At 35.6% G+C, this 25,027-nt stretch overlaps 3 protein-coding genes across 3 annotated transcripts; all 3 read left to right on the top strand.

Moving 5' to 3' along the window:
• The first annotated feature begins 9,017 nt into the window (after window positions 1-9,017).
• LOC123671948 lies at window positions 9,018-9,914 on the top strand. The gene has a single exon (XM_045605857.1). It carries the CDS (start codon window positions 9,018-9,020, stop codon window positions 9,912-9,914), a length of 897 nt encoding a protein of 298 aa, XP_045461813.1.
• Window positions 9,915-10,247: 333 nt separating this feature from the next.
• On the top strand, window positions 10,248-11,186 carry LOC123671941. The gene has a single exon (XM_045605845.1). It carries the CDS (start codon window positions 10,248-10,250, stop codon window positions 11,184-11,186), a length of 939 nt encoding a protein of 312 aa, XP_045461801.1.
• Window positions 11,187-22,119: 10,933 nt separating this feature from the next.
• Window positions 22,120-22,590, top strand: LOC123671931 (secreted RxLR effector protein 161-like). The gene has a single exon (XM_045605835.1). It carries the CDS (start codon window positions 22,120-22,122, stop codon window positions 22,588-22,590), a length of 471 nt encoding a protein of 156 aa, XP_045461791.1.
• The last annotated feature ends 2,437 nt before the right edge of the window (window positions 22,591-25,027 follow it).

Below are 25,027 nucleotides of genomic sequence, written 5' to 3'. Positions count from 1 at the left end.
TTTCTGTAATATACATAGCGCGGAGACCTATTTATTGAGAAATATCAGCGCTCAAAATCATTAAGAAGAGGTGGATTTTATGTTTACATGAATATGTAGTTTTAGGTTAAGTATTATTCTATGGCGTAGAGAGTTGCCGCAATCTGAGAGTTGCTGCCGATTGAACCGAACTGTAATAACCCTATGTCCTACGTGAGCGACTAATGTTACGACGCGAGCGACGCGAATTTTATATACTGCGCGAGCGATGCGAGCAGCGCGATTTTCAGTGTCCTACGTTGAAATCTACAAACACGACACGGCAAAACAAATATATGGTTGGGGTTGGGATTGTGCATTGCGGAATATCAGTCGCGCGAATTTCGTATAGAAATATCAAATAATTTGATCGCGGACATCGCGCGAAATTCGCGTCAAACAGTTTAACGACCGATACGACTGCACGTAGGACAGCGCTATTATATTCCAAGGTTTGATAAATTCGCTTTGGTCGCATCGCTCGCAATATTTCGCTCACGCAGGACACAGCATAAAAGTGTAATAGGGATTCGGATTAATAAAAGCTTCACAAGTATAGAAAAGTGTTATAGTTATCAACTATATAAAAAAGGTTATGGGCCCAGAGCATCCACAGCGAAAATTGTTGGAAAAATAAGTTGTCCAGAAATACAGGTTATAAAACCACGTTTTTCAGAATATTACTTATTTATCAAGTAACAAGGGCCAAGGCAAAAAATGGCACATCCAACTAGAGGGTACGCAATTGAAATTCTAAATGGCAACAACTTCCACAATTGGAAATGCAGGATGAAGATGATTCTGACAAAAAATGGGGTACACGAGGAGAAGTAAATGGCGCAGAGATGGTGAAGCTACAGATGAGGGAAACACACTTAATAAAGGACAGTAAGGCAAAATCCTTATTGATACAATGTGTGGATGATAATCAGCTAGAAAGCTTGAAGGACATGAAAACTGTATTTCAAATGTGGAGTACTTTGAAGAATATGAAAAAAGGGCCTACCAGGGCAGTTGTATCTGAAGAAAAACCTTCTATCCGTAAAACTTCAGGAAAACGAGTCGATAAAAGATTTCCTGCAGGTATTTGAACAAACAGTTCGAGAATTAAAAGCAGCTGGTTCAAAAATTAGTAACGAGGATCTTGTATGTATGTGAGTGTGAATCCACTTTTAGGGGGTATTCCGATTATTACACAATTGCACCAAGAAAAAAACGCTTTATTATCTGGTCCGGTCGACTAACTCCTATTCCTCATGAATAAGGCAGTATATTCATGCAATTAACTCTGCTACATCCGAGCATCTCTAAACCAGCGGCGTAAATCTGTCAAGTCTGGCTTCGGCCATTTCGCATGAAAATGTCCACAAAACTGCACGTGAGTATTTAGTCGTTGAGATTTAGTGAGCAATCATCATTCTTCCAAGTTTTGATGTAGTATAATTGTGAAATAATTAAGGTAAGAGTCCTACAGTTGAGAGGCACAATGACGAATAACCCATAAACATAATTCTATATAGCGACGGCTGTACATATCAAAATCGAAATGTAACGGAGACCGTTACATTTCGTTGCGCTATTGATTGTTGCCATTACTGAAAAAAATAATATAGAACAAAAATACTTAGAGGTTGGACATACCCAAATCGAGGCAGACTCCATGCATTCAACAATCGAACGGTTCCTAAGGAACAGAACAATAAATGTACCTGCTGATTACTATGGAATATGTCGCGACGCTCGCAGAAACCCAAACAAATATGACGTCACGTACCCGAATCACAGTAGTTTTAGGAACTTTACGAAAGTACAGTTCTTTAAAGGTATCCGCCCTGATAAGCCTGTGTTTGTAACACTGGAGCTATAAGAACATGTCCAACTAGGGCATTGGAGATCATCACAGATCTCACACCTCTTCATCTAGTGATAGAGAGAGTGGCCTATGAGGCCACTCTGAGTCTATCTAGGGAAGGTATTAGGAATAAGAGCGCCTGGTCTCCTTGACTAATTATATACCATCAGCGAACCTTCCCAGTGACAGGATGATAAAGAAAATTAGCATCGAAAAAACATTCATTACGATACTAAGTAGAAAAGAAGGTTGGGAAAAGGAGACCAAAGCCCCATTCCTCAAGAAGAATACTATAAATGGTATAAAGATAGTTCCAAAACCACGACGGGGACTGGCGCTGGAGTATTCGGGACTGGTACCAAATGCTCAATATCGCTAGGCCACTGTCTAACTGTCTTTCAGGCAGGGATACTTGCAATAAAAAGATGTGTAGAAATTAACATATAAAAAACTATCGAAAATGTGACATAGCCATACATTCCGATAGTCAGGCTGCAATTAAAGCACTGAGCTCACATATCATCGATTCTAAAATGGTATTGGAATGCCGAATAAAATTCAATGGAATAGTTAAGTATAACAGGGTCTTTTTAATCTGGATTCCCGGCCACTCGGGAATTAGAGAGAATGAAGAGGCCAACACACTTGCCAGAAAGGGAGCACAACCTCTTTTCATCGACTCGGAACCTTTCTGTGGTGTAGACAAATGTACCTACAAGAAAGAGTTTCAGGAAAAAGAAGTAACCGAAAAAAAACTCTGGCGGAATCTTCCTGGTTTGGATCACTCCTGATGATTATCATCAATATTATGATAACCTATCCTATGAATAATATTTTTTAAAAATGTTACGTTTGGATATTAGGTATCAATATAGAAGTTTGTTTCTACTTAAGCTCAATCTTTCATTCAAAAATTGAAAAAACGTTATAGACAATATTGTTAGTAAAACTGCTAAGTCCACAAAATTTTAAAACTCTAAAGATTGTCTTTGTAGAAATGTTCCAAAATATCTTACTAGGAGATGGAGAAAATTGGAGTTTTCAAATTATCCTTGCTAGGATGTTAAAAGAGACCAATATGGTATATTGGAATTTTTCGATTTTTAATATAACCCTTTCAACACTTACTGTACGGTTTTTTTGGTCTCCTGAAAAATTGTTCTTCATGGACATAGCAGATTTACACTCTTAGCCGACGATATGAAAAACGGAACTTAACAAAGAAAGTAGTAACATGAGAGGATACTACAGCTTCCAAGTAGTTGTAGTCAAGTTTTCGCTTCAGAGGTTTCGAAAATATCTGAAGATTCACTAGTAAATAATTTTTCCGTGAAATTCAAAAACTGCACATTTAATCTTAATTAGACTTTGTTGTTGTTCGTTGAGTTGTCACTTGTAGTAGTAACAAAATTCTGGGAAATGAATAATTTCATTTTAGCTTTTCCTTCTCGCACTACGAGCGGGCATAATGGTCCATAACGCCCGCTAAAAAAGCCATAGGGCATTATGAGTGTATTTATAGCAACCGTTTCTAAGGTAAAATAAACAGATAATGTACAAGTGAAAAATGAAATATAATTGTGAACAATTTTTCGTCGAAATTTTTTTTCAAATTTGAATTGACGGAACATAAATTGATTACATTACATCTCATCTGTGAAAATTTACAAGGGTATCGGATTTTGGGAGTACACGTTTTTGAACTTGTACGTTTAGTAGAACGGACGGTTGTCAAGAATACCATTTTGGAAAACCGCTCGCACGTGTACCACTCATTCCTGAAACGTGTACGTCAAAAAGATCACTTGTCAAGCATATGGTCCCAGATGGTTTAGATCTGCAATTTTATTGTCTTCTGTATACAGGGTGTTTCCTAAACATGCGGCAAAAATTCAGGGGGTTGTTCCTTGGACTATTCTAAGAATATTTTGTCCTCTGATGATTTTTGAAAAACCTATTTGTTTCGAAGATATAGGGAAAACAAAATTTCAGATAATAACATTTTATTATGAAAAATTACATGAAAATTCAACTCAACCTACAAAAACTGTTGAAAATGACCACCTCTAGCCAGCATACAAGCATCCAATCTTCTCCTCATTGACTGCCGAACCCTTAATTGTTGTTGTTAATTGCTAATACATCACAAAACGAATTCAAATGAAAACCGTGTTTAATCTGTATTCCTTTACCATCTGCACTTATGAATTTTTAGTCAAAAAACTGGCCGTTTTTAGTAATTGGAATGTTGTTAAACAAATTTAAAAATAAATTGTACCTACTTAGTAAACACAGTGCGGTACGCATTTTTATTTAAACTATTATTAATTTTAAAAATATGAAAAATGTTGTTCGCCCTGTATCTTCGAAACAAAGAGGTTTTTCAAAAATCATCCAAGGACAAAACATGCTTAAAATAGTCCAAGGAACAACCCCCTGAATTTTTGCCGCATGTTTAGGAAACACCCTGTATAAGGCAGAATTTGTGATAACAATCTTGTGTAGATTGCATCCTCGGTGCCATTCTCGATACACCATTTTATGAATTTTTAGATTGCAACGACCTCAGCTATGAAAATTGAACAAGGATCTAGTAATTTGAATTTTCTAGTCAGTTCAAGTATGGAATGAAAAAGGCACAACCTACTCATAACGAATCTCTTCTGCCATCCGTGAAAATAGTAGTTTTTATATTGAGGTCTTGTATCAATGATTGGACAATACCGTGGTTATAAGCTTGGAGGTCTAAATATTTGAAAAAAATTATCAACGGCTCAAAAAGAATTAATTCAAACCGGAATAGAAACAATGATGAGGTTTCCAACTGGTTGGGATCATGGGAAATTTCTCGAGTATTCAAGAAGGCGTTCGTCAAGGGAGGTGAATTTTTAATACGCCAGAAAGGGTTCTCCGTATTTAAATGTGCAAGCCTAGTTAGTAATGTCGAGTTGCATGCCCTTAGTCTGGCTACAAACTTTTCAGCGAGGTATTGTCGTCTTAGATCTAAGGGAGGTTCATTCGCTTCCGCCAATATTACATCGTATGGTGAGGATTTCATAGCTCCTATGCAAAGTCTTGTATTGGATTCGGTCTATTTTCTTTAAATTTGTATTTGATGACGACCCATGAAATATACTTCCATAATCTAAAATTGATCTCACATAAGATTTGTAAAACAGTAGTGCTGTTTTAGGATCAGTGCCCCAAGATTTTCTTGTTATGCATCTCAATATATTCAGAGCTTTTTCACAACGGTTCGTCGTGTATTCAATGTGACTTGTCCAGAGAATCTTAGAGTCGAGGATACTTATATTGTCTGACGAAGGGAATTTGTAAATCTGCTTTATTTAGTTGTGTTATCGTAGGCAGACGGTGTCTGTTAAAACACATGAATGCAGATTTTTCGGTTGACATTGAAAATCCCATTTTGAACAGCCACTCTTTCAGTATTCTCAGTACTCTAGCTCTCTTAAGACTACTCTTAAGCACTCTCCATAATAATCATTGGAAATATAAATGCATAAGTCGTCAGCAAATTGAAGTATTTTGATATTTTTTTTTTTAATAAGCGATGTAAGATTGACGTGTGGATATTAAATATACTCAAATCAAATCAAATATATTTTCAAATCAAATCAAATATATTTTCAATCCAATAGTATTGGACTAAGTATGGATCCTTGAGGGAGTCCATTGTATACCACCCTCGGAACATGCAACTCATTAACGTGATCTCTGATAAATATTTCTCTACCATTGAACAATTCTGTAATAACGAACGCCGTCTTCTCCTCGATTCCCAGGTCCACCATTGTTTTATACAATATCTCAAAATTAATGCTCCCTTTAAATCCAAGAAACAGCAAAGCAAGTAGTCGTTCCTCGAAAACGATAGCTGTATAATATCTGTTTCTGGGTTTGATTTTTGGGCAACTTCGACTTCGATTCTAAGAAAATTTCTATTATTAATATATATTATTTTTGTTCAGCTTTTCTAGGTATGTTTTCCAACTTTCGCGTTGTTTTGTTTCGAAAAATCGCTTGGCCGAGGCCTCCGTATTTTTATACACTAAGTAGTTTGACCAATTTCACACTTTTTTATAGGCTGCTAATTCCTTCTTCCTTTTCCGAACCATGTCTGTGCATCCTTCGTTCCACCAGATGGGCTTAGTGGGACAAGTGGTTTATTAACTGACAAAGTTGAAAAAGTTTTCTACTCAAAGTCCAACATATTTCAATGTATTGCATCAGAATCTATGTTCTATTGGCAATTGTATGGATCAATTAGAAAATATTTTGAGCAACGAAGGTAAATGTGATATTTTCTGTGTAACAGAGCATTGGAAAACTTCCGAACAGTTAGAACAACACAAATTACAAACCTTCAACCTTGTCAGTATGTTCTGCAGGTCAAATGGGCAGCGTGGAGGAAGTGCAGTGTATGTGAAAAGTGGAATTCAAGCAAAATTACGTGAGGATATCGTTAAATGTCTATTCCTTATGTAGTTGAAAGTTCGGCCGTTGAATTGATTATAAATGGGGATAATATTTCAATTTTGATTATTTAAAGACCAGGCAAGGACCTGAACTTATTTTTTGTATACTTGAGGATATTTTGAAGTCTCTAACTGTGAATAATCTTAAGATTTTTATAGCGGGAAACTTCAATATAAATATCAGCAGAGAAGATGAAGAAGCAAACCAATTTCTATCATTGTTAACATCATATAATTTGCAACCAACAATACTTGAATACACCAGGTTAACTATTGAATCTAAAACTTATATAGATAACATTTTTACGAATTATGAACATTGTACAGCTGCAACCATCAATACACATATTTCTGACCATAATGCATAATAAGTCATTTTTGAAATGCATCATGAAATCATGAAAGCGGCCTTTTTGGTAGAGTTTTCTCTGAATATGCTAAGTTAGAAATGAGAAATTCATTGTTTGGGGTTAATTGGAGGGATATTTACGAAGGTCCTTCCGACGATGTAAATTGGCAATGATCGAAATTCATCTTTTTGGTGGTGTTGCTAATGATTCATCTTCTCTTAATGATTTGAATTTTGAACTCATTTCAAAATCTATATTTTTAGCGCCCGTCGATCAAGTCGAAATTAAAGATATAGTAAGAAATATGAAGAATAAACGAACCAGTGGTTTTGATGAGATTCCTATGACAATAATCAAAATATGTATCGATCTGATTGCTGAGCCATTATGTTTCATTTTGAATATCATGTTGCTCTATGGACTTTTTCCGGATACACTAAAGATGGCAACAGTGACGTTGGTGTTCAAGAAGGGGGATCCTACACTGTTTACAAATTATAGACCTATAAGAATTTTGTCTTCTTTCTCGAAAATCTTTGAAAGTGTGATATCTAAAACGATTTTTTTTTTCAAATATCACTTTTTTCTGCTTCTCAGCACGGATATTTGAAAGGTAAAAGTGTGAATAAGGCTGTTCACGCAAACCGCTAGTCAATCCTGGCAGAACCAATTCGGGCGAACCCTTACGACATCGGGTACGACCGGGTGACCCCGAAGCGGCCAGCCTTTCATAACAACCGCCAGCGGCCCATCCCAGTGTTACAGAAAACACCGATTTATCGGTATTTATACCGATTTGGAAACTGATCTCCCGATGTACCGAAAGGGGATAAATGTATACCGTTTTTTCAATTTCATAGATATTATGTCGAAATTGAATCTTTTACCGAAAAATTAAATATTTTGTATAATTAGATGCATAGACAAGAGATTAGATGAGCACATCTTGCTCGGTTTAGATACATAATGATAAGATTCAAAATTTATTATGGTGCCGCTGTTACCAATTCTCTTCTCAGTGGCAACGAATAAAAGAAAAAAATTAAATTTTTTAAAGTCAGGTGCTTGGATTTCTATCTAGAGTCCTGTCAACAAATAATTCAAAGATTCCCATTAAAAAACAATATTATTAAGGACTTTAATATTTCCGAAGCAAGGAATGTTAAGGAAGGCAAAACTGCCTCTGTAATTCCAGTGTGCAGATTGTTTCGCGGTTTAATAGGCGACACAGATTTCCAAAACTGTGATACAGAATGGAGAACCCTGCGGAATACGGAAATAATCAAAGAGTTTCTTGACGATACGTTATTATTTTGGGAAGAAGTGGCTCATATTAAGAATGGTGATGGCACTCCCACTTTTCCCACTGTAACTAAATTCGTGTTTAATATGTTCACATTACCCCATTCATCGGCAAACGTGGAGAATATTTTCTGCCATTGACCATATGAAAACGACTCAACGCAACAGACAGTCAACCGAAACAATTACCGGTTTGATGCACCCAAAAAGATTGATAAAAACAACAGGACCTAACTGTTTTTATTTTGACATTGGTCAAGAAATGACCTCAACTATGTCAAAATCATATTGGTATGGGTCGACAAACTCATGAATACCCAATTGTGGGGAAAATTTAGGTTTTTATTTTTTAATGAAAATATTGTATTTTATTAATTTCTTCACTTGATGTTATTTTTGGTTACAAGAAAATGTATTTTCAGTTAATTGAATGTTCTTTTGTTTATATTTTATTTTAATAAATTGATATTCTTGGTAAAATCTTCCTTACACCGATTTCCTCCCCAAATACACCGATTTTGCGCAGTCATTTATACCGATCTTGAGTTTATACTTTCGGCAACACTGGCCCATCCGCAGTGCAAAATAAGAAGCAAGCAACGACAGTCACATTGAAAATTATAACTGTATTTCTTACGCTGAGATTTCAGTTGTTGATTATTGTTTACAATAAAGATGAACACTAGTTTTCAGTAGTTTATACGTTTTTTTTTCTTAAACAATGAGCAAAGATTACACCCAATCGAAATCCACGTGAACATAATTTGGTCAAACTTCGAGACGGATTCAAGCAGAGCATCGAACAAAGGAGTTTCAAGCAAACAGGGAGTCTACAAAAGTATCAGAGTGAATCCTATGTTCCTTTCCATATCACCTTATTTCTTATCATTGCATCAGAACAATTTAATATCGTTTTATCTTTTCGATCATCATTTATTATATTCGAGCTATTTGAAAGTGCAGTTTTCATAGTAGTTTCGTTTATTCCTTCACATAAACATGTCGAATGCCGAAGAATCAGTGGCAGCCGATGAATTAAGAGCTCCCGTTGCGAGACGTGGTAAGATAAAAGGGCAAATTACAAGATTCACTTCATTTCTAAGTAGAGCAAATTCCGCAGTATCTGAATTACAAGATAGATTAGAGAAAATTGAATGCGTTTGGACGGAATTTGACGACGTTCAAACTAAGATCGAGTTCATTGACGATTCTGAAAAACAAGAAGAATATAGGGCTGAATTTGAGGATACGTATTACGAAGTCGTATCTCGCGCTAAGGGCATTTTAGCTGATGCAGCGACCTTGCCCAATTCTCGAATGCAGGGTAATTCGGGCAGTTCTGCTTTCAACGCTGTACACTCTTCAGGTGTACAGCTACCTTCCATTAATTTACCAAAATTTGATGGAAGGTACGACAAATGGATGGCCTTCAAGGATGCTTTTGACGCTTTAATTGATAAAAATAAAACTTTAGCAAACGTACAAAAGTTCTTTTATCTCAAATTATCGGTCACAGGAGTTGCCTCAGAGGTGATAGCAGATTTAGAGGCCACGGATAGTAATTATAATGTTGCATGGAAACTTTTACAAGACAGGTTTGAGAACAGAAAGTTGATTTGCCATACTCATGTTAAAGCAATTTTTGAATTACCAACCATTTCAAAGGAAGCATCTTCCAATTTACAAAGATTGGTAGATGACTTTCAGAAGAATATCAGAGCATTGAATAACTTAGGTGAACCTTCTGATCAGTGGAGTACTTTATTGGTATATCTTGTATCATCTAAATTAGATATAAAAACGCAAAAAGAATGGATTAGAGAATCATCCAAACTTAATCAGCCCACAATTAAAGAACTCATGCAATTTCTTACGGAAAGGTGTCATTTTCTATAATCAATTGAGTCAAATAGAAAAACTTCGGTCAGGCCACAAGAAAAAACATTAGCGCATCTTTCCCAAAACCTTTCATGCTTTCTTTGCAAGGGTGCACATTATTTGTACACTTGTAAAAAATTACTTGATTTGTCAGAAAAATCTCGCTATAACGAAGCCGCAAAATTAGGATTATGCATTAATTGCCTAAGAAAGGGTCTTAAACTGTCAGATTGCAAGTCAAGCGGTTGTAAAAAGTGCAATAAAAAACACAATTCGCTACTTCATTTCGAGAAAACCGAAAATTCAAACACTTATGTTGCTAATGGCACTACTGAACAAGCTAGCTTGAACATGTTATCATTCGTGGCACCTTCGTCACGATTGCAGGGTGCAACAACCGAATCAGTCACAATTGCGATGCATTCGGAATCGAGACAAGTGGGAAAAGAACCATACATTCTTTTGTCTACAGCGATTGTCAATGTTATTGGCAATAGCGGAAACTTTGAAAACGCTAGAGTCATTTTAGATGCAGGCTCACAGAGCAACTTTATGACGAGAGAACTATGCTCGAGATTGAATTTACCTGTAAGGAAAGTTGATATAAAGGTCATTGGTTTAAATAGTTCTACATCTAATGCATGCCTGAGAACAACAGCCACAATAAAATCTTCAACAAGTAATTTTTCAGTAAAATTATCATTTTTAGTAGTTAACAAAATCACGGAATGTATTCCCACGGTCTCATTTGATGCCAGTAAATTAGGAATTCCTGAATCGGTAACATTAGCCGATCCTACTTTCAATGTTTCAAATCAGATAGACGTATTAATTGGCACGGAAATATATCATGATTTATTAGCAATAGGAAGAATAAAGTTGGGTACTGGTAAGCCTACCCTGGTGAAGTCGAGGCTAGGGTGGATTTTGTCAGGTCCGATTTTATTTCATGATCCGAAACAGACAAGGCATTGTAACTTGTCTTCTAATCAAGATGGTCAGGACATACTAGAACAATTTTGGCATATTGAAGACGTGGAAATTCCATCAGTTCGTAAGGAATCTGAATGTGAACGCATATTCAGGGAAACTTTAAACACAGACGAATCAGGCCGATATGTAGTTCAGCTTCCTATGGTAAATTCAGGTCTGAGGTTGGGCAATTCATTGGACACGGCGATTTCCCGATATTATGCGTTGGAAAGAAAATTGAACAGCGACCCAGAATTGCATAGGAGATATCACGATTTCATGACACGAGTACCAATCGTTGGGACATGTCTGAGTTGACTGAATCACAAATTGGGGATCAAATTGAACAGATGATATTTTATATGCCACATCATGGTGTCCTAGAGGAGGGCAGTATTACGACGAAATTGAGGGTTGTTTTCGATGCCAGCGTGAAAAGTGGTAATGAAGTATCTCTGAACAACGTGTTATTAGCAGGTCCATGTATATGTTACACTCAAACACCGAAAACGCTCACTGAGCGAAATAAACGACCACAACGCGTTGTGGACGGTTCTCAATAACCAAACACCGAAATATCATCATTAATCGCGTTGTGGCCGGCCCATTGCGTCCACAACGCGTTCTGGACAATCTTTAAACAGCCAGAACGCGTTCTGGCAATATTCAAACAACCACAACGTATCTGAAAGCTTGGGGAGGGGTTCACGAACCACGTGTTCCAGTCCAGACTTGTCAGTGTGATCCCAACTGTTATCGAGTAAGGTGCGTTTTATGTTCCTAGGTTCCTAGTATACCTATCATAAACTAAAGGCTAAAATGAGAGATGCGTTTATTGAAAAAATTAAAACTATCGTCGACAACAGCAATAATCGAAGCGATTATTTCACAAACGAACGGTATGAAGAGGTCGTCCGAGAGGTAAAAGAAGCCAAACGTTTGAGAGACAGCAAAATGCCGTTGTCTGCCAAGCAATATAGAAGGCTAAAGAGATACGATATCATAACAATTGGGGAACATGAAAAATTAATTGCTAAAAACAAAGGAACACGAGATGAAAGCTTTCGATATTACTGTAAAACAGAGGATCTTTTTGGCATTATTGAAGCTGCACACATAGCAACTGGACACAAACGAACTAGAGGTAAGTATAATCATCTAATTTCATTAGTGATGTCGGAAAACCCAACCTAATTTTAATGTAATCCTTATGGAACACACATAGTATTTACGGACACCGGTTATGATAAAATAAAACAACTTGTTTATTTGTTTTTTAGTCGTGCAGGCTGAAATCAACAAAAAATACTGCAATGTTACTAGAACAGCTATACAAATTTATTTGTCTCTTTGCGAACAATGTCAAGGAAAAAAGAAAATAAGGAAAAAGGGGTTAGTTGTCGCACCAATTTTATCAGATCACATGAACTCCAGATGTCAAGTGAATTTGATCGATATGCAGAGTGAACCCGATCGAGACTACCGTTTTATATTAAACTATCAAGACCACCTCACAAAATTTACCATTTTGAAACCACTTAAATCAAAAACCGATGAAGAAACTTATTTGTGTGTAGATTTTACTTCTGTTTATATATATATATATATATATATATATATATATATATATATATATATATATAACTTATTAATTCAATTTTATGAACTATTTATATATTTTTGACCTGCCATGTAATTGAATTGATGGTGAATAAATGATTATGATGATGATGATGAAGAAGTTGCGTATGTCGTGGTAGACATTTTTTGCATGTTCGGTGCTCCGTTTATTCTACAAAGCGACAACGGAAGAGAATTTTCCAATAGGATTATAGAAGAGTTAAAGGATTTGTGGCCAGGTCTTAAACTTGTACACGGAAAGCCCCGTCATTCACAAAGCCAAGGATCTGTAGAACGATCTAATCAGGATGTAAGAGATATGTTGGTAGCTTGGATGCTTGACAATAATACCAAACAGTGGTCAGACGGTTTACGGTTTATTCAGAGTAAAAAAAATCGAGCCCTACACGAAGGGATTAAAAAAAGCCCTTACGAAGCTATGTTTGGTAGCAAGCAAAGAATCGGACTGGCAGACTCCTCCCTGGAAAGTGAAGTATATGATTCTTTGAAAACTGAAGAAGATTTGGAGAAAATGTTAGAAGGGATGACATGTGAAACAGAACAGCAGAATGAAGAGATAGTGACAAATGCAGAACCCAATCCTGTTGCGACAAATGCAGAACCCAATGATTTCACAAGGTATTGCTGGGCTTACCCAATGGCTGATAAAACAATGGTTCACATTGCTCTTGGCAAAATGTTGGAAAATGCTAGAACAATCTTAGGGGCACAAGCTAGAATTACTTTCTTGAGACTTGATAATGGGACTGAATACTTGACTGAAAATATGAAGAGGCTAGTTGAAAAAGAAAAAATAGTTTTTAAAGAAGCTCCTCCATATACACCTAATTTAAATGGCACAGCTGAACGTTTTAACTCAGATGTGCAACATAAAATACGTAGCTTATTAATTGATAGTGGTTTTCCATTACAAATGTGGGGCTATGCTCTGAATTTTTATTTTTATTTATTATTATTATTATTATTTATTTTCAAAATCAGTATTCAATTAAAAATGTTTATAGAGCACTTCGCGAATTTTATGGTGCACATAATCGTCCGTCAGAGACCACCATAAAGAATAATTACCAAATTTCGGTCTACATTCACTCTTTTGGATGCCAAGCCACCGACAAGAAGGAGAAGAGTTCGTACAGAAGAAAATATTGCTGTCGTTGAGGCCAGTGTCGAAAAAAACCACAATTTATCGATTCGTCGTCGTGCTCAGCAAATTGGACTTTGTCCATCGACTTTATGGAAAATTTTAAGTAAAGATTTGGGTTTGGTGCCATACAAAATTCAATTGGTGCAAGAATTAAAGCCACACACATCGTTTGCGCCGTGAATTCAGTGATTGGTCGTTAAATCAATTGAACGAAGATCCATTTTTTCGCCTAAATTCTCTTCAGTGATGAGGCGCATTTTTCGTTAAATGGATACGTCAACAAGTAAAATTGTCGCATTTGGAGCAAAGATAATCCACACGCCGTTCAAGAATTACCAATGCATCCTGATAAATGTACTGTTTGGTGCGGTCTATGGGCTGGTGGGATCATCGGTCCATATTTCTTTAAAAATGAGGAAGGACGACGCGTAAACGTGAATGGAAATCGATACAGAACCATGATCAATGAGTTTTTGTTGCCAAATCTTGAAGATATGGATATGGATGAAATGTGGTTTCAACAAGATGGTGCCACTTGCCATACAGCACGTGGAACAATCGACTTATTGAAAGAAACTTTCAACGACAACATTATTTCGAGAAATGGTCCGGTGAATTGGCCTCCGCGTTCGTGCGATTTGACGCCACTCGATTACTTTTTGTGGGGATACGTGAAGTCATTGGTTTATGTGGATAAACCTCAATCGATTGACGCTTTGGAAACCAATATTCAACGTGTCATTGCCGACATACGCCCTCATATGCTTGAAAAATTGGTCGAAAATTAGACCTCCAGAATGACATTTGTGAAAAATAGTCGTGGTGGCCATATGCCACAAATTGTGTTTAAATGTTAAATGCCAAAAAATTATCTACCAAATAAAAAAAAATTTTGGTCATTTCATAATTTTATTCAAAAAAAAAATCGGCAACCTCTCAAAAAAACACCCGTTATAAATATTCGTCATATAATCTTAAACCGCAGAAGAGTACTGCTATACAACAGTTTTATAGCAGTTCCTAAATAGTTTTGTAAATGCATTGTATAAGTTATCTTGAAGACATACTTATAGGACAGTTATATAATCATGATCCTATAATGGTTGTGTAGTGTACTAAAGGATGTCCTAAAAGCACTGAAGTGTTGTATAAACTGGGGCTCTTTTTGGTTGTAAAGATATTGTATAATGGTTTATAGTCACATTATAAGATTTTCACTGTTCTATAAGATATGCTGTATAATAGTTCTTACGACCCTTATGAAATAAGTTTTGCTACTTGGGATCCTCTTCATTTTCCTGAGACCTGAATAAATTCTGGAAATGATGATTCACAATGGACAGTCAAATTGAGGATGAAAGATGTCAAATGTCTGGATAAAATCTTAAAAGTTATTGTAATAAATTTTCAATGTCTTCACTAAAAATTCAATAAGTACTCCATAATAGTACCTACTCTTTCTGTTTAGGATTTTCAATTTATTTTGGGAAAGGAGTAATCAATTAATCGATATTCCATAAAAATATTTTTTTTTTGATTGAATATCTCTAATACTGAAAATCAGTCTCTAGATGTCAAAAAAGAAATTCAGAGTAGTCCCTCCAACAACACCCCCCTATACCATTGTTTTGCATCCGGCTGGGCATCGACATCGAGTTTGACATTCATATACCGGGTGGTTCAAAAGTCTGGAAAATCGGAATTCTGATACTAGGATCTTTTGTGATTTCGCCCGAGGAATCGAATGGGCCCATCAGATTTTGGACCCATCTTTTTTATAGCAGATTTAAAAATTGCACGTCTTATCTCTCAGGCCATTTTGCACCCAAAATCTAATGTGCTCAATCGATTCAACGAGGAAAATTACTAAGGACCCCAGTATCAGAATATCAATTTTTGCATCCTGATCTGAATGAACGCCTTCGGATTTTTGAACAAAAAAAGCTGCATAGAGTGAAAAAAATAGACGAAAAAATGTTGGCTCCAATCAATTGGGATGTAAAATTTCGCGCTGAATCCAAATCTGCAATAAAAAAGATGGGTTTGCATTTGAAATTTCAAAGTTGAGCCTCATATCCGGTATAAGGCTCTTTTGGGTCCAAAATCTGATGGGCCCATTCGATTCCTCAGGCAAAATTACAAAAGAACCTAGTATCAGAATTCCGAGTTTCCACCTGTGCGCAAAATAAACCACTCGGTATATACTGAACTACATATTTGAAATTCCTAGATATTTTTAACATTCATCCCTCAATCCCTTATAATGAATCTGAAGCAAACCGTCAATACCTTGGGTTTCGTTATAAGCAGAAAATTATTTAGATTATTGTTGATGAACGTTGATTTTTTTTTTCATTAGGAACATTAGTATTGAGTCAGGATGGATCGCACACGTTTTCTGTTAAACTTGGCTGCGCAGAAAAAATTGGCATATAAGTCAGAAGATATAAATATTATCAATATTCCAAGTGGCTCCACTTTACGTGAACTCCCATTGGAGAAAAATATAGTTATCCTTTCAAAAGTTGTGATAAGAGAAAATTCTCAGGAAAATTCGATATATGAGAGTAAAGGAAAAGTTGAACCTCCTGGGTTCTCAACAATAGAACCAAAAAGTTTCTCAGGATATGGAGATACAGAAAAAAGTTTAATTCCCTGTCAAAATTCACAAGATAATCAGGTAACTCCAGAGTCTGAACTAGATTTGGACGATGTTTCGAAAAAGAATTTTATACCTATAGAGGCAAATATTCAAGATTTTAATCCTAGTGATCTTGAATATACTTATCTCGAAAATGCAAAGATTTTTGAAAAGACCGCAACAAAATACAACACGGTTTCAAAGGGTGATGACGTCCATGCGGTCCACGTTGCTGCATTGAATGAATCGGATTCGAAGGAGGGTGCAAGATCCTTTGATGCCTTAGAAGACTTTTCCAGTTCAGGATCTGAATATGTTTCCTCGGTCCATTCTTCGACTATAACTTCGGATGTAGATGAACTGGAAATATTCGAATCAATTGGAGACAGTGGAAAAACTGTAGAAAGAAAAAGGTAACGTAATTTATTCTTTCCAATATCGAAATAGTAATTTACGTAACAAGTCCGGAAAATAGGGTTTTTTTGGACGAAAAGACAAAATTCCAGTACGAGCGTAAGCGAGTCCTGGAAGTCTGTGAGACCAAAAAAACCATTTTCGGGCATGGTGCGTACAATATTTTTTCGGCAACCATGTAAAATAACACTATCGCTGCTGCTTTCCATATTTTATTACGATTGCGATAAAAAAACATGCAAATTTTTGACAACTAATTTCATATGAACTGTCAGCCGTTATCTCGTTTGCTATGGATTCTATGATTCTTTTCCGGCCTAGTCCGGGAAGTACGTACTTTCCGGACTAGGCCGGGAAATGCTACTTTCTCAGACAAAAAGCGTCCGGGAAGTGAGCACTTCCCGGACGGTTGCCGAAAAAAACCATTTTCGGGCGTGTTGCGTACAATATTTTTTCGGCAACCATGTAAAATAACACTATCGCTGCTGCTTTCCATATTTTATTGCGATTGCGATCAAAAAACATGCAAATTTTTGACAACTAATTTCATATGAACTGTCAGCCGTTATCTCGGTTGCTATGTATTCTATGATTCTTTTCCGGCCTAGTCCGGGAAGTACGTACTTTCCGGGAAATGCTACTTTCTCAGAGAAAAAGCGTCCGGGAAGTGAGCACTTCCCGGACGGTTGCCGAAAAAATAATTTTTGATTACTTTGAAACGTCAAAATTAGACTATTTTTGAACCGAGTGAAAAAATAAATGTTTTTCTAATTCTGTGGCTAATCCGTTCATTCACTCACATCTTCAGAAAAAAATTGTGCGAGAAGTCTCCTGCCACGGTTTATCTATTATCTGTCAAATTTGTGAAACGAAAAACTATTCGGCCAACTAACATTTTTCAATACAAAAATCACCGAACGATATTCATGGAAATATTACATCAATTTCTCTCGCCAGTCGCCACTATGTGGCTTGTTTTTGAAGTCGTGGGAAAATATCAATGCCTTCTGCACTTGTATTATAAATAACAAATATTGACGGCTTGAAGAAAATGCAGACGCCCATTTTTTTCATTAGCAACTTCATTAATTGAAACTGTTACTATGCACCCTGACAACGTAATAACATTAGTTCTATTTTCTCTGGTACGGTATTTCTGGTTAGGGGTTGTCCATTAATCACGTGAGGCTTGAAAGGGGGGGGAGGGGTTTGATAAAAATCACGAAAATATCACAAGGGGGAGGGGGGGTGTAGTAAGATATCACGTGTATTTATTTTTTCGTCAAACGCGCGATTTTTAAACAAATATTAAGCGGCACGGCGCGGCGAGTAGTGACCTTGACTACATTAAATATATTCATGTACTAGTACAATACATGTTTTTCCTATGATTACACTCTTCGTTTATTATTATTGTAATGGCAATCAAAAAAAAGTTGGAACCTAGTGTAGACATTTTCATTATGGTCCTTAATTTCAGAAGAAAGATTATAGTTTATACCTGTATTTAAATTAAGATAATATTCAGAAAATTTTAAGATTCGTTGTAGGTACTAAAAATACACGTGATGTTGAGGAGGGGGAGGGAGGGTGGTCTTAAACCTCACTACGTATCACCAATGGGGGAGGGGGGGTTAAAAAAATGCTAAAAAAAGATCACGTGATTAATGGACAACCCCTTATTGACTGAAAATAAGACATTTGCCTTCAAAACGTGAATAATAAAAGTTAATTCAATTTTCACATTAAGAAATCAAAATAGGTATTGTAAAAAATCAAAGGGTCGCTTCATATTGTCATATAAATAACTATTATCTCATATAGTGGTAACTTAAACTAAGATAATCTTATTGTCAAGATCCTGAAACGCACCAAATTTTCAACGATATATTGGAAACCATTTCAGTAAGTATTGACCAGACCATTTCCTCTATATGCCTCCCAGGATATTTTTGATTTAGATAATTGGTTTTTATTTCACCACGATTGTTCTGGGAGTACTCAGTTTGAAAATTTGTGGAACATACTTAAGAGGGGTCTAGACAGTTCAAAAATAGAAACGGTTCAATTCACGCTAGAGACCATCGATTTATAGGAGTTTTTCACTATTTCGTTCGTCATTGGGGAAAGTCCTTATTCAATTTTTTTTGGAATGGAAAATGGAAAATTCCATGACTTTTTTATTGAAGAATAAATATATTTCCTTGATATATACTTTCCGCAAAATCTTTCTTTTCAATGAATTTTCACATAAAAATATTATACAAAAAGTTTTATCAAAAGCTGAACATCCGATTCTTGAATAAATACTCCTATAGTGCTGCCCTATACTTATATGCATGTAAAAAAGATAGAATATAATGTGAATGTACAACTTTATACGCCGTACAGAGTTTTGTCATCGCGTGAGCCCAGAAGGGAAATGAAAGGGAATTTACTGTTTGACTGATACGCGGAAAGTCACGTGGTATAAACCTCTCAATACTTTCGTATTGTAGGGTCAGGCGCGGATCCAGGCCCCACTTTTGGGGGTGGAACTTTTAGATACTCAAAATGTGGATCCCAGACACTTCCGCCATTTTGGGAAGTCATTTTTTTTGCCGTTCATTAAAATGGGTATTAAAAATGTATTGAAGGTGAAATCCTTGATGATCTTGTAATTATTCGAGCCTTAGTATGTCAAATTCTAGGAGGGACGGCAAAATTTAAGAGGTGCCCTGGCCATTTGGGGGGGGAACGTTCCCCCAGTTCCCCCCCCGTGGATCCGCGCCTGTGTAGGGTATAGGAATTAGGGCTGGGAATCATGAATGAATGATTTGAATATTCGAATAATCATTGAATAATTATTCGAATAATTGCATTTTGCATTATTCGAATAATCATGAATATTCACTGAATAGTTGAATAATCAATGACTACTTTTCTATTCATGAATAATCAGTGAATAGTCGAGTATTCACTGAATAGTTGAATAATCAATGACTACTTTTCTATTCATGAATAATCAGTGAATAGTCGAGTATTCACTGAATAGTTGAATAATCAATGACTACTTTTCTATTCATGAATAATCAGTGAATAGTCGAGTATTCACTGAATAGTTGAATAATCAATGACTACTTTTCTATTCATGAATAATCAGTGAATAGTTGAGTATTCACTGATTATTCGGTGAGTAGTTGGATATTTATGAAGTTACGAATGAAAGTTTGAATGATCACTTGACTCACTATTCAGGAATGATTAAAGCAAGGTTTTGTGATTCACTACGGACAAATCGTCTCATTAATATTGACATTACTGGAAATTACATATCATAATATTGAAATTCATAGATACAATTGAATTAAAATTATTCATTTAATAGTAGTAGAAAAAGGTATTCAGCCAAAGAAAAATCAATAAAATTTGGATGTCATCAATGAAAAAATATAAAAATAGAATATAAGATTCTAACATATAAATTTAGCAATAAAGAGTTCTAATAATAATGATATAAGATTCTACATTCGAAAATGTAACCTTGCCTTCATATTCCGTATGCATTGCTATTTCTAGACATTGCTCTATTTCAGTGGTAAAATATTGTTTTATGTATTCTGAATTGCGAACCGACGAATTTTATATTCTTTAAAATCTATGGTCTTAAAATGTACACACATCGACTGAAGTAACATCCTTCCCTAACAAAACTGAATCAGAAAACAAAGTTTTTTGAAAATTCCGTATACCTAATTGATCGCGAAGTGTATTCTTGATAAATTTAATGTTCTCAGAATCCGCTCGATCATTCTTTTTGTACCTCTAGACCTCTAAAGGGTCTATGTAGATTATATTGTCCCAGCGAAGGTTTAACTGCGTCTATTTAATGATCTATTGTATTTTGTACATTATCATGTGATAAAAAAAATCTCTGTATTTACCAAACGACAATTTGATTATAAAAATAGGACAATTTTTTCGGTAAAACCAGAATACTCCCGACTTTTCCAGGAATAACGAACGTTTTTTCATTTATGCATCAGATTATAGTAAACTTTGTTCAATATTACCTGTTCGTTAAATAGATCTGTTAAATATTTATGCATATTTTTTGCTAGATCTCAAAGAAGATCTTGTCCAATCATGGGTGACTAGGTTTTTTGAGTAGAATATTCGAATAAGTATGAACTGAATAATCATTGAATATTTTTTTAATATTCATTGAATAAACATTTATATCATAAGAGCACAGAAAATATTCGATTATACACCGCGCAACTCGACTGGTGTTTCGCGAAATACGTCGAGTGAAGAGGTTCGTCTAATCAAAATATAAATTAAATTTTTAATTTCTTATTTATTAATTGAACTATAATCGTAGCGCTGCCTTTTGCAAAATTCAATGACATTCCACTGAGCTTGACTTTTATTTTTTTTGACGAACGTCCAATTACGTTACTGTGTTATAATCGCAATACGCTCTATCAGTGATGACGTCACACACTGCCATTTTAGTTCTCCTGTCAGTGTTCGGAATTCAAACAAACAAATTGTCATTCAAATTAGTACGTTGTCGTTGAAAAAATTGGCTTATTTCGATAAATAAGATTTTTTAAGGAACGATTTTACTATTAATTGATAGACAAAAGGAACGGGATTAATGCCGTAAGTTCGAACTTGTGGTTCAACTAATAAACACGGCTTTTTACAAAATCTGGGGAATGATACAGGATTCAAAGTTACTGTATCAACCTCGGTATCAACCTCGTTCCTTCTGTCTATCAATTAATACTGAAAGCGTTCCTCAAATACTCTTATTTATGAAAATAAGCCAATTCCTTCAACGAGACCGTACTAATTTGAAGGAAAATTTATTTGTTTGGAACACTGACAGGAGAACCAAAAATGGCGGTTTGTGACGTCACACTAATAATAGAGCGTATATGGCGAGAGGCAAAACACCAAAACGATTATACTACGTCGCATCGTATTCATGACTACTCATGAATAATCAAGCATGAATATTTGTTTGAATGAATTATTCGAATAATCGAATAATGGATGCTTATAAATGTTGAAAGAGTAATGCTATTAAGATATTATGTTTCTCAGTTTATAAAAGAAGAAATGTTTCTATGAACTTATTTTTTGACAGAGGTAGATGCTCTGTGATCGTGAGACTATGGTTGTAACCGCCATAAGTAATACTTATATTGTACGTTGATGATGGACTAATAATGTCACAAAATCTCACAGCAATTGACAACGTATTGCATGAACTCGTAGAGAATTTTGAAATGACAAGAAATGACAATCCGAATTGTTTCGTTGGACTCGAAATTAATCGAAAGAATGATGGCTCTATTTTTATTAGTCAAAGCAGGTATATTAAACAAATTGTAAAGAAATTTGGACAAGATGATTCTAAAATGGTGGATGTTCCAGCAGATCCACATACAATTTTGACTAAAGTAGAGAATATAAATGGAGAACTTACCAACATACCATACAGAGAGGCTGTAGGTTCTCTAATGTTTGCTGCAGTAGTGTCACGTCCCGATATTGCATATTCAGTGGGAGTGGCAAGTCGTTATTTAAATGCTCCATCTAAGACTCATTGGAATGCAGTAAAAAGAATTATAAGGTATTTAAAAAGTACGAGTGAACTTGGAATTTACTATTCAAGAGAGGATAAACTCCAACTTTCTGGATTTAGTGATTCAGACTATGCCAGTGATGAAGATACTCGTAAGTCGACCACTGGATACATTTTCAAACTCTCTAACGGTGATGTAACCTGGTCGAGTAAACGACAACAAGCTGTAACGCTTTCGACGACTGAAGCAGAATATGTTGCAGCATGTCAGGCAACGAAGGAAGCGATTTGGATTCGCAGATAGCTGAGTGATATTGGAGAAAATATGAGTATGGCAACTTCTCTGAACGTCGACAACCAGAGTGCCATCAAACTAATACATAACCCTGAGTTCCATAAAAGAACTAAACATGTTGACATCCAATTTCACTTCGTACGAGAAAAATGTCAAGACGGTGAGATAGAACCAATTTATGTCTCAACCAAACAACAGCAAGCAGATATACTAACGAAGGCTCTACCAAGGACAAGTTTCCTGAATTTGAGAAAACTAATCGGCATGAAGGAGAAGAATGAAATCAATGTAGAATGAATTATTTCATGTATTTGAAAGATATTTCCTACTTTCTTTTTAAACTTTCAAAAAGTGGGAGTATTAAGATATTATGTTTCTCAGTTTATAAAAGAAGAAATGTTTCTATGAACTTATTTTTTGACAGAGGTAGATGCTCTGTGATCGTGAGATTATGGTTGTAACCGCCATTTTAAGCATTGTAACGGCTTTTACTTTCCAAAAACTATTTTCTCCCAAAATTGTATCTGGAGATATAATAAATAACGTTTGACGTAGCTCATCTACTTTTATTTTACGACCTCAAAAAATACAAACACATTTATCTCAAGCAAGTTATGAAAATTCAAAACGACTTCTTCCGAGTGAGAATATTTTCCTTGCACCTTCTTTCTGGGGCATTATAGTAAAAACCTCTGATACAAGCATTTGAAGATCTGCAAAAGTAAACCTATTGATTTGAAAAATGCTGGCAAAAACTGTGCATCAAAATCCCAAACATTCATGACATCAGTAATGTCGAAGAACGACGAATATATCAAGGCGTCTCGAATGAAAAAAGAAGTTTTCGACAATATGCGAGCTGATAAAATTAGCGAGGTAGCAAAAACAGACCCGTTAATTTGCCTTTATGGAGAAAGCCTTTTGGCTGAACATAAAAGGCAGCAAATCGCAGGCAGTGTGGTGTCAAATAAAGTGAGAGAAATGGCAAGATTGCTTATCACAATCCAAACGATGGATTATGAGAAAAATAGTTTCTTCGATTTACTGAAACCTGAAATGTTCGGTACCTTGATATCAGCTACCAAAATAATAAGTGGATATGATGATAATAACAAAAGTTTCAACGCACCGTCATTGGCATTGCACATGGGGACCAATCTGAAATTAATTTGCAATATTGCATTTAAAATCATCGTGGAAAAAAAAACTACCTAACATAAAAAGCTATGATAGGGATACCAAGAAGACAGATATAAAAGATTTGAGGAAGTTGATAGAAGGCCACTGGTGTAATGAAATTTCAAGTTTAGCTTTAAAAACTCTCAAAGAAAAACAATGGGAAACATCAGTTCAATTGCCACTGATATACAACTATTTCAAACATACATTGATGACCTAGCTACCAAAGCTTACGAAGGACTGAAGAACAATAAAGATATAAGGAATTACAAAATTCTAACAGAATGTGTACTCGCTCACACTGTTATGTTTAACAGAAAAAGAGTGGGCGATGTACAGTATCTGAAAATAGAAACATATAAAAAAGAAAATCACAGATTAGATCAAGAAGCTTTCACGGAGTCACTGACCACAGCTGAAAAAGTACTGAGTAAAAAATTCAAACGAGTTGTAACCGGTGGAAAGGGATCGAAACCAGTACCGATCTTATTTTCTCCAAAAATGCAAAAATATATAGCCTGTTTGCTGAATATCAGGACAACTTCCAGCGTAGTACCAATCTCAAATCCATATTTATTCGCAAATCCGAATTCTGTGGACAAATGGATGGCGGGAACGAAAGTTATAAGATGTTTGGCTGAAAATTGTGGGGCAAAAGAACCAAAATTATTGAGATCAACAAAATTTAGAAAGCACATAGCAACAACACTTCAATTAATGACAATGGGTTCTAATGAGATGGAACAAATTGCTAGGTTTATGGGCCATACAGAAAAAACCCATTCCGAGTTTTACAGGCAAGTTCCATAAAATTATGTTACTGTTTTGAAATTCGAGTATACTTTAAGACTAATTCATGAAATTTGAAGGTATGAAGGTTCTCCTATCAGAAACTGCATTGATTAATTTTCGGAAAAATATGCACTTAACAAATTTGAAAGTTTCGATTAGAAAAGAGGAAGAATATCGAAAAAAATGTTTCATTTCACACAAGTAAGTAAGATCTCCCCCTACCTATGTTTCGCAACAATTCGCACAAAATCTTAAAAATTTTTATCCGGTGACCAGCAACTTAGTAAGATAAGATGAAACCTGAAAGTCTGTTCGCTACACAATTTTGCACGAGTTTATCCAAATATCAACTAGTTTTCAATCTCAAGGATTTCAAGACTAGCTACCCTATTGACCTGGCCTGGACGAACTTTTCTCATTCATGACGATCGCAAAACACCAACAACAGCGAGAAACATTATGGATCAAAGGAGAG

This window comes from Harmonia axyridis, chromosome 1, assembly GCF_914767665.1.
Source record: "Harmonia axyridis chromosome 1, icHarAxyr1.1, whole genome shotgun sequence".
Taxonomy (NCBI): Eukaryota; Metazoa; Arthropoda; class Insecta; order Coleoptera; family Coccinellidae; genus Harmonia; species Harmonia axyridis.
The sequence above is the reverse complement of the archived record's forward strand: the minus strand, read 5'-3'. Positions and strand labels throughout refer to the sequence as shown.

Coding starts and splice junctions, on each gene's coding strand:
- LOC123671948 (XM_045605857.1), top strand. CDS start 9,018: ATGTCGAATGCCGAAGAATCAGTGGCAGCCGATGAATTAAGAGCTCCC.
- LOC123671941 (XM_045605845.1), top strand. CDS start 10,248: ATGTTATCATTCGTGGCACCTTCGTCACGATTGCAGGGTGCAACAACC.
- LOC123671931 (XM_045605835.1), top strand. CDS start 22,120: ATGGTGGATGTTCCAGCAGATCCACATACAATTTTGACTAAAGTAGAG.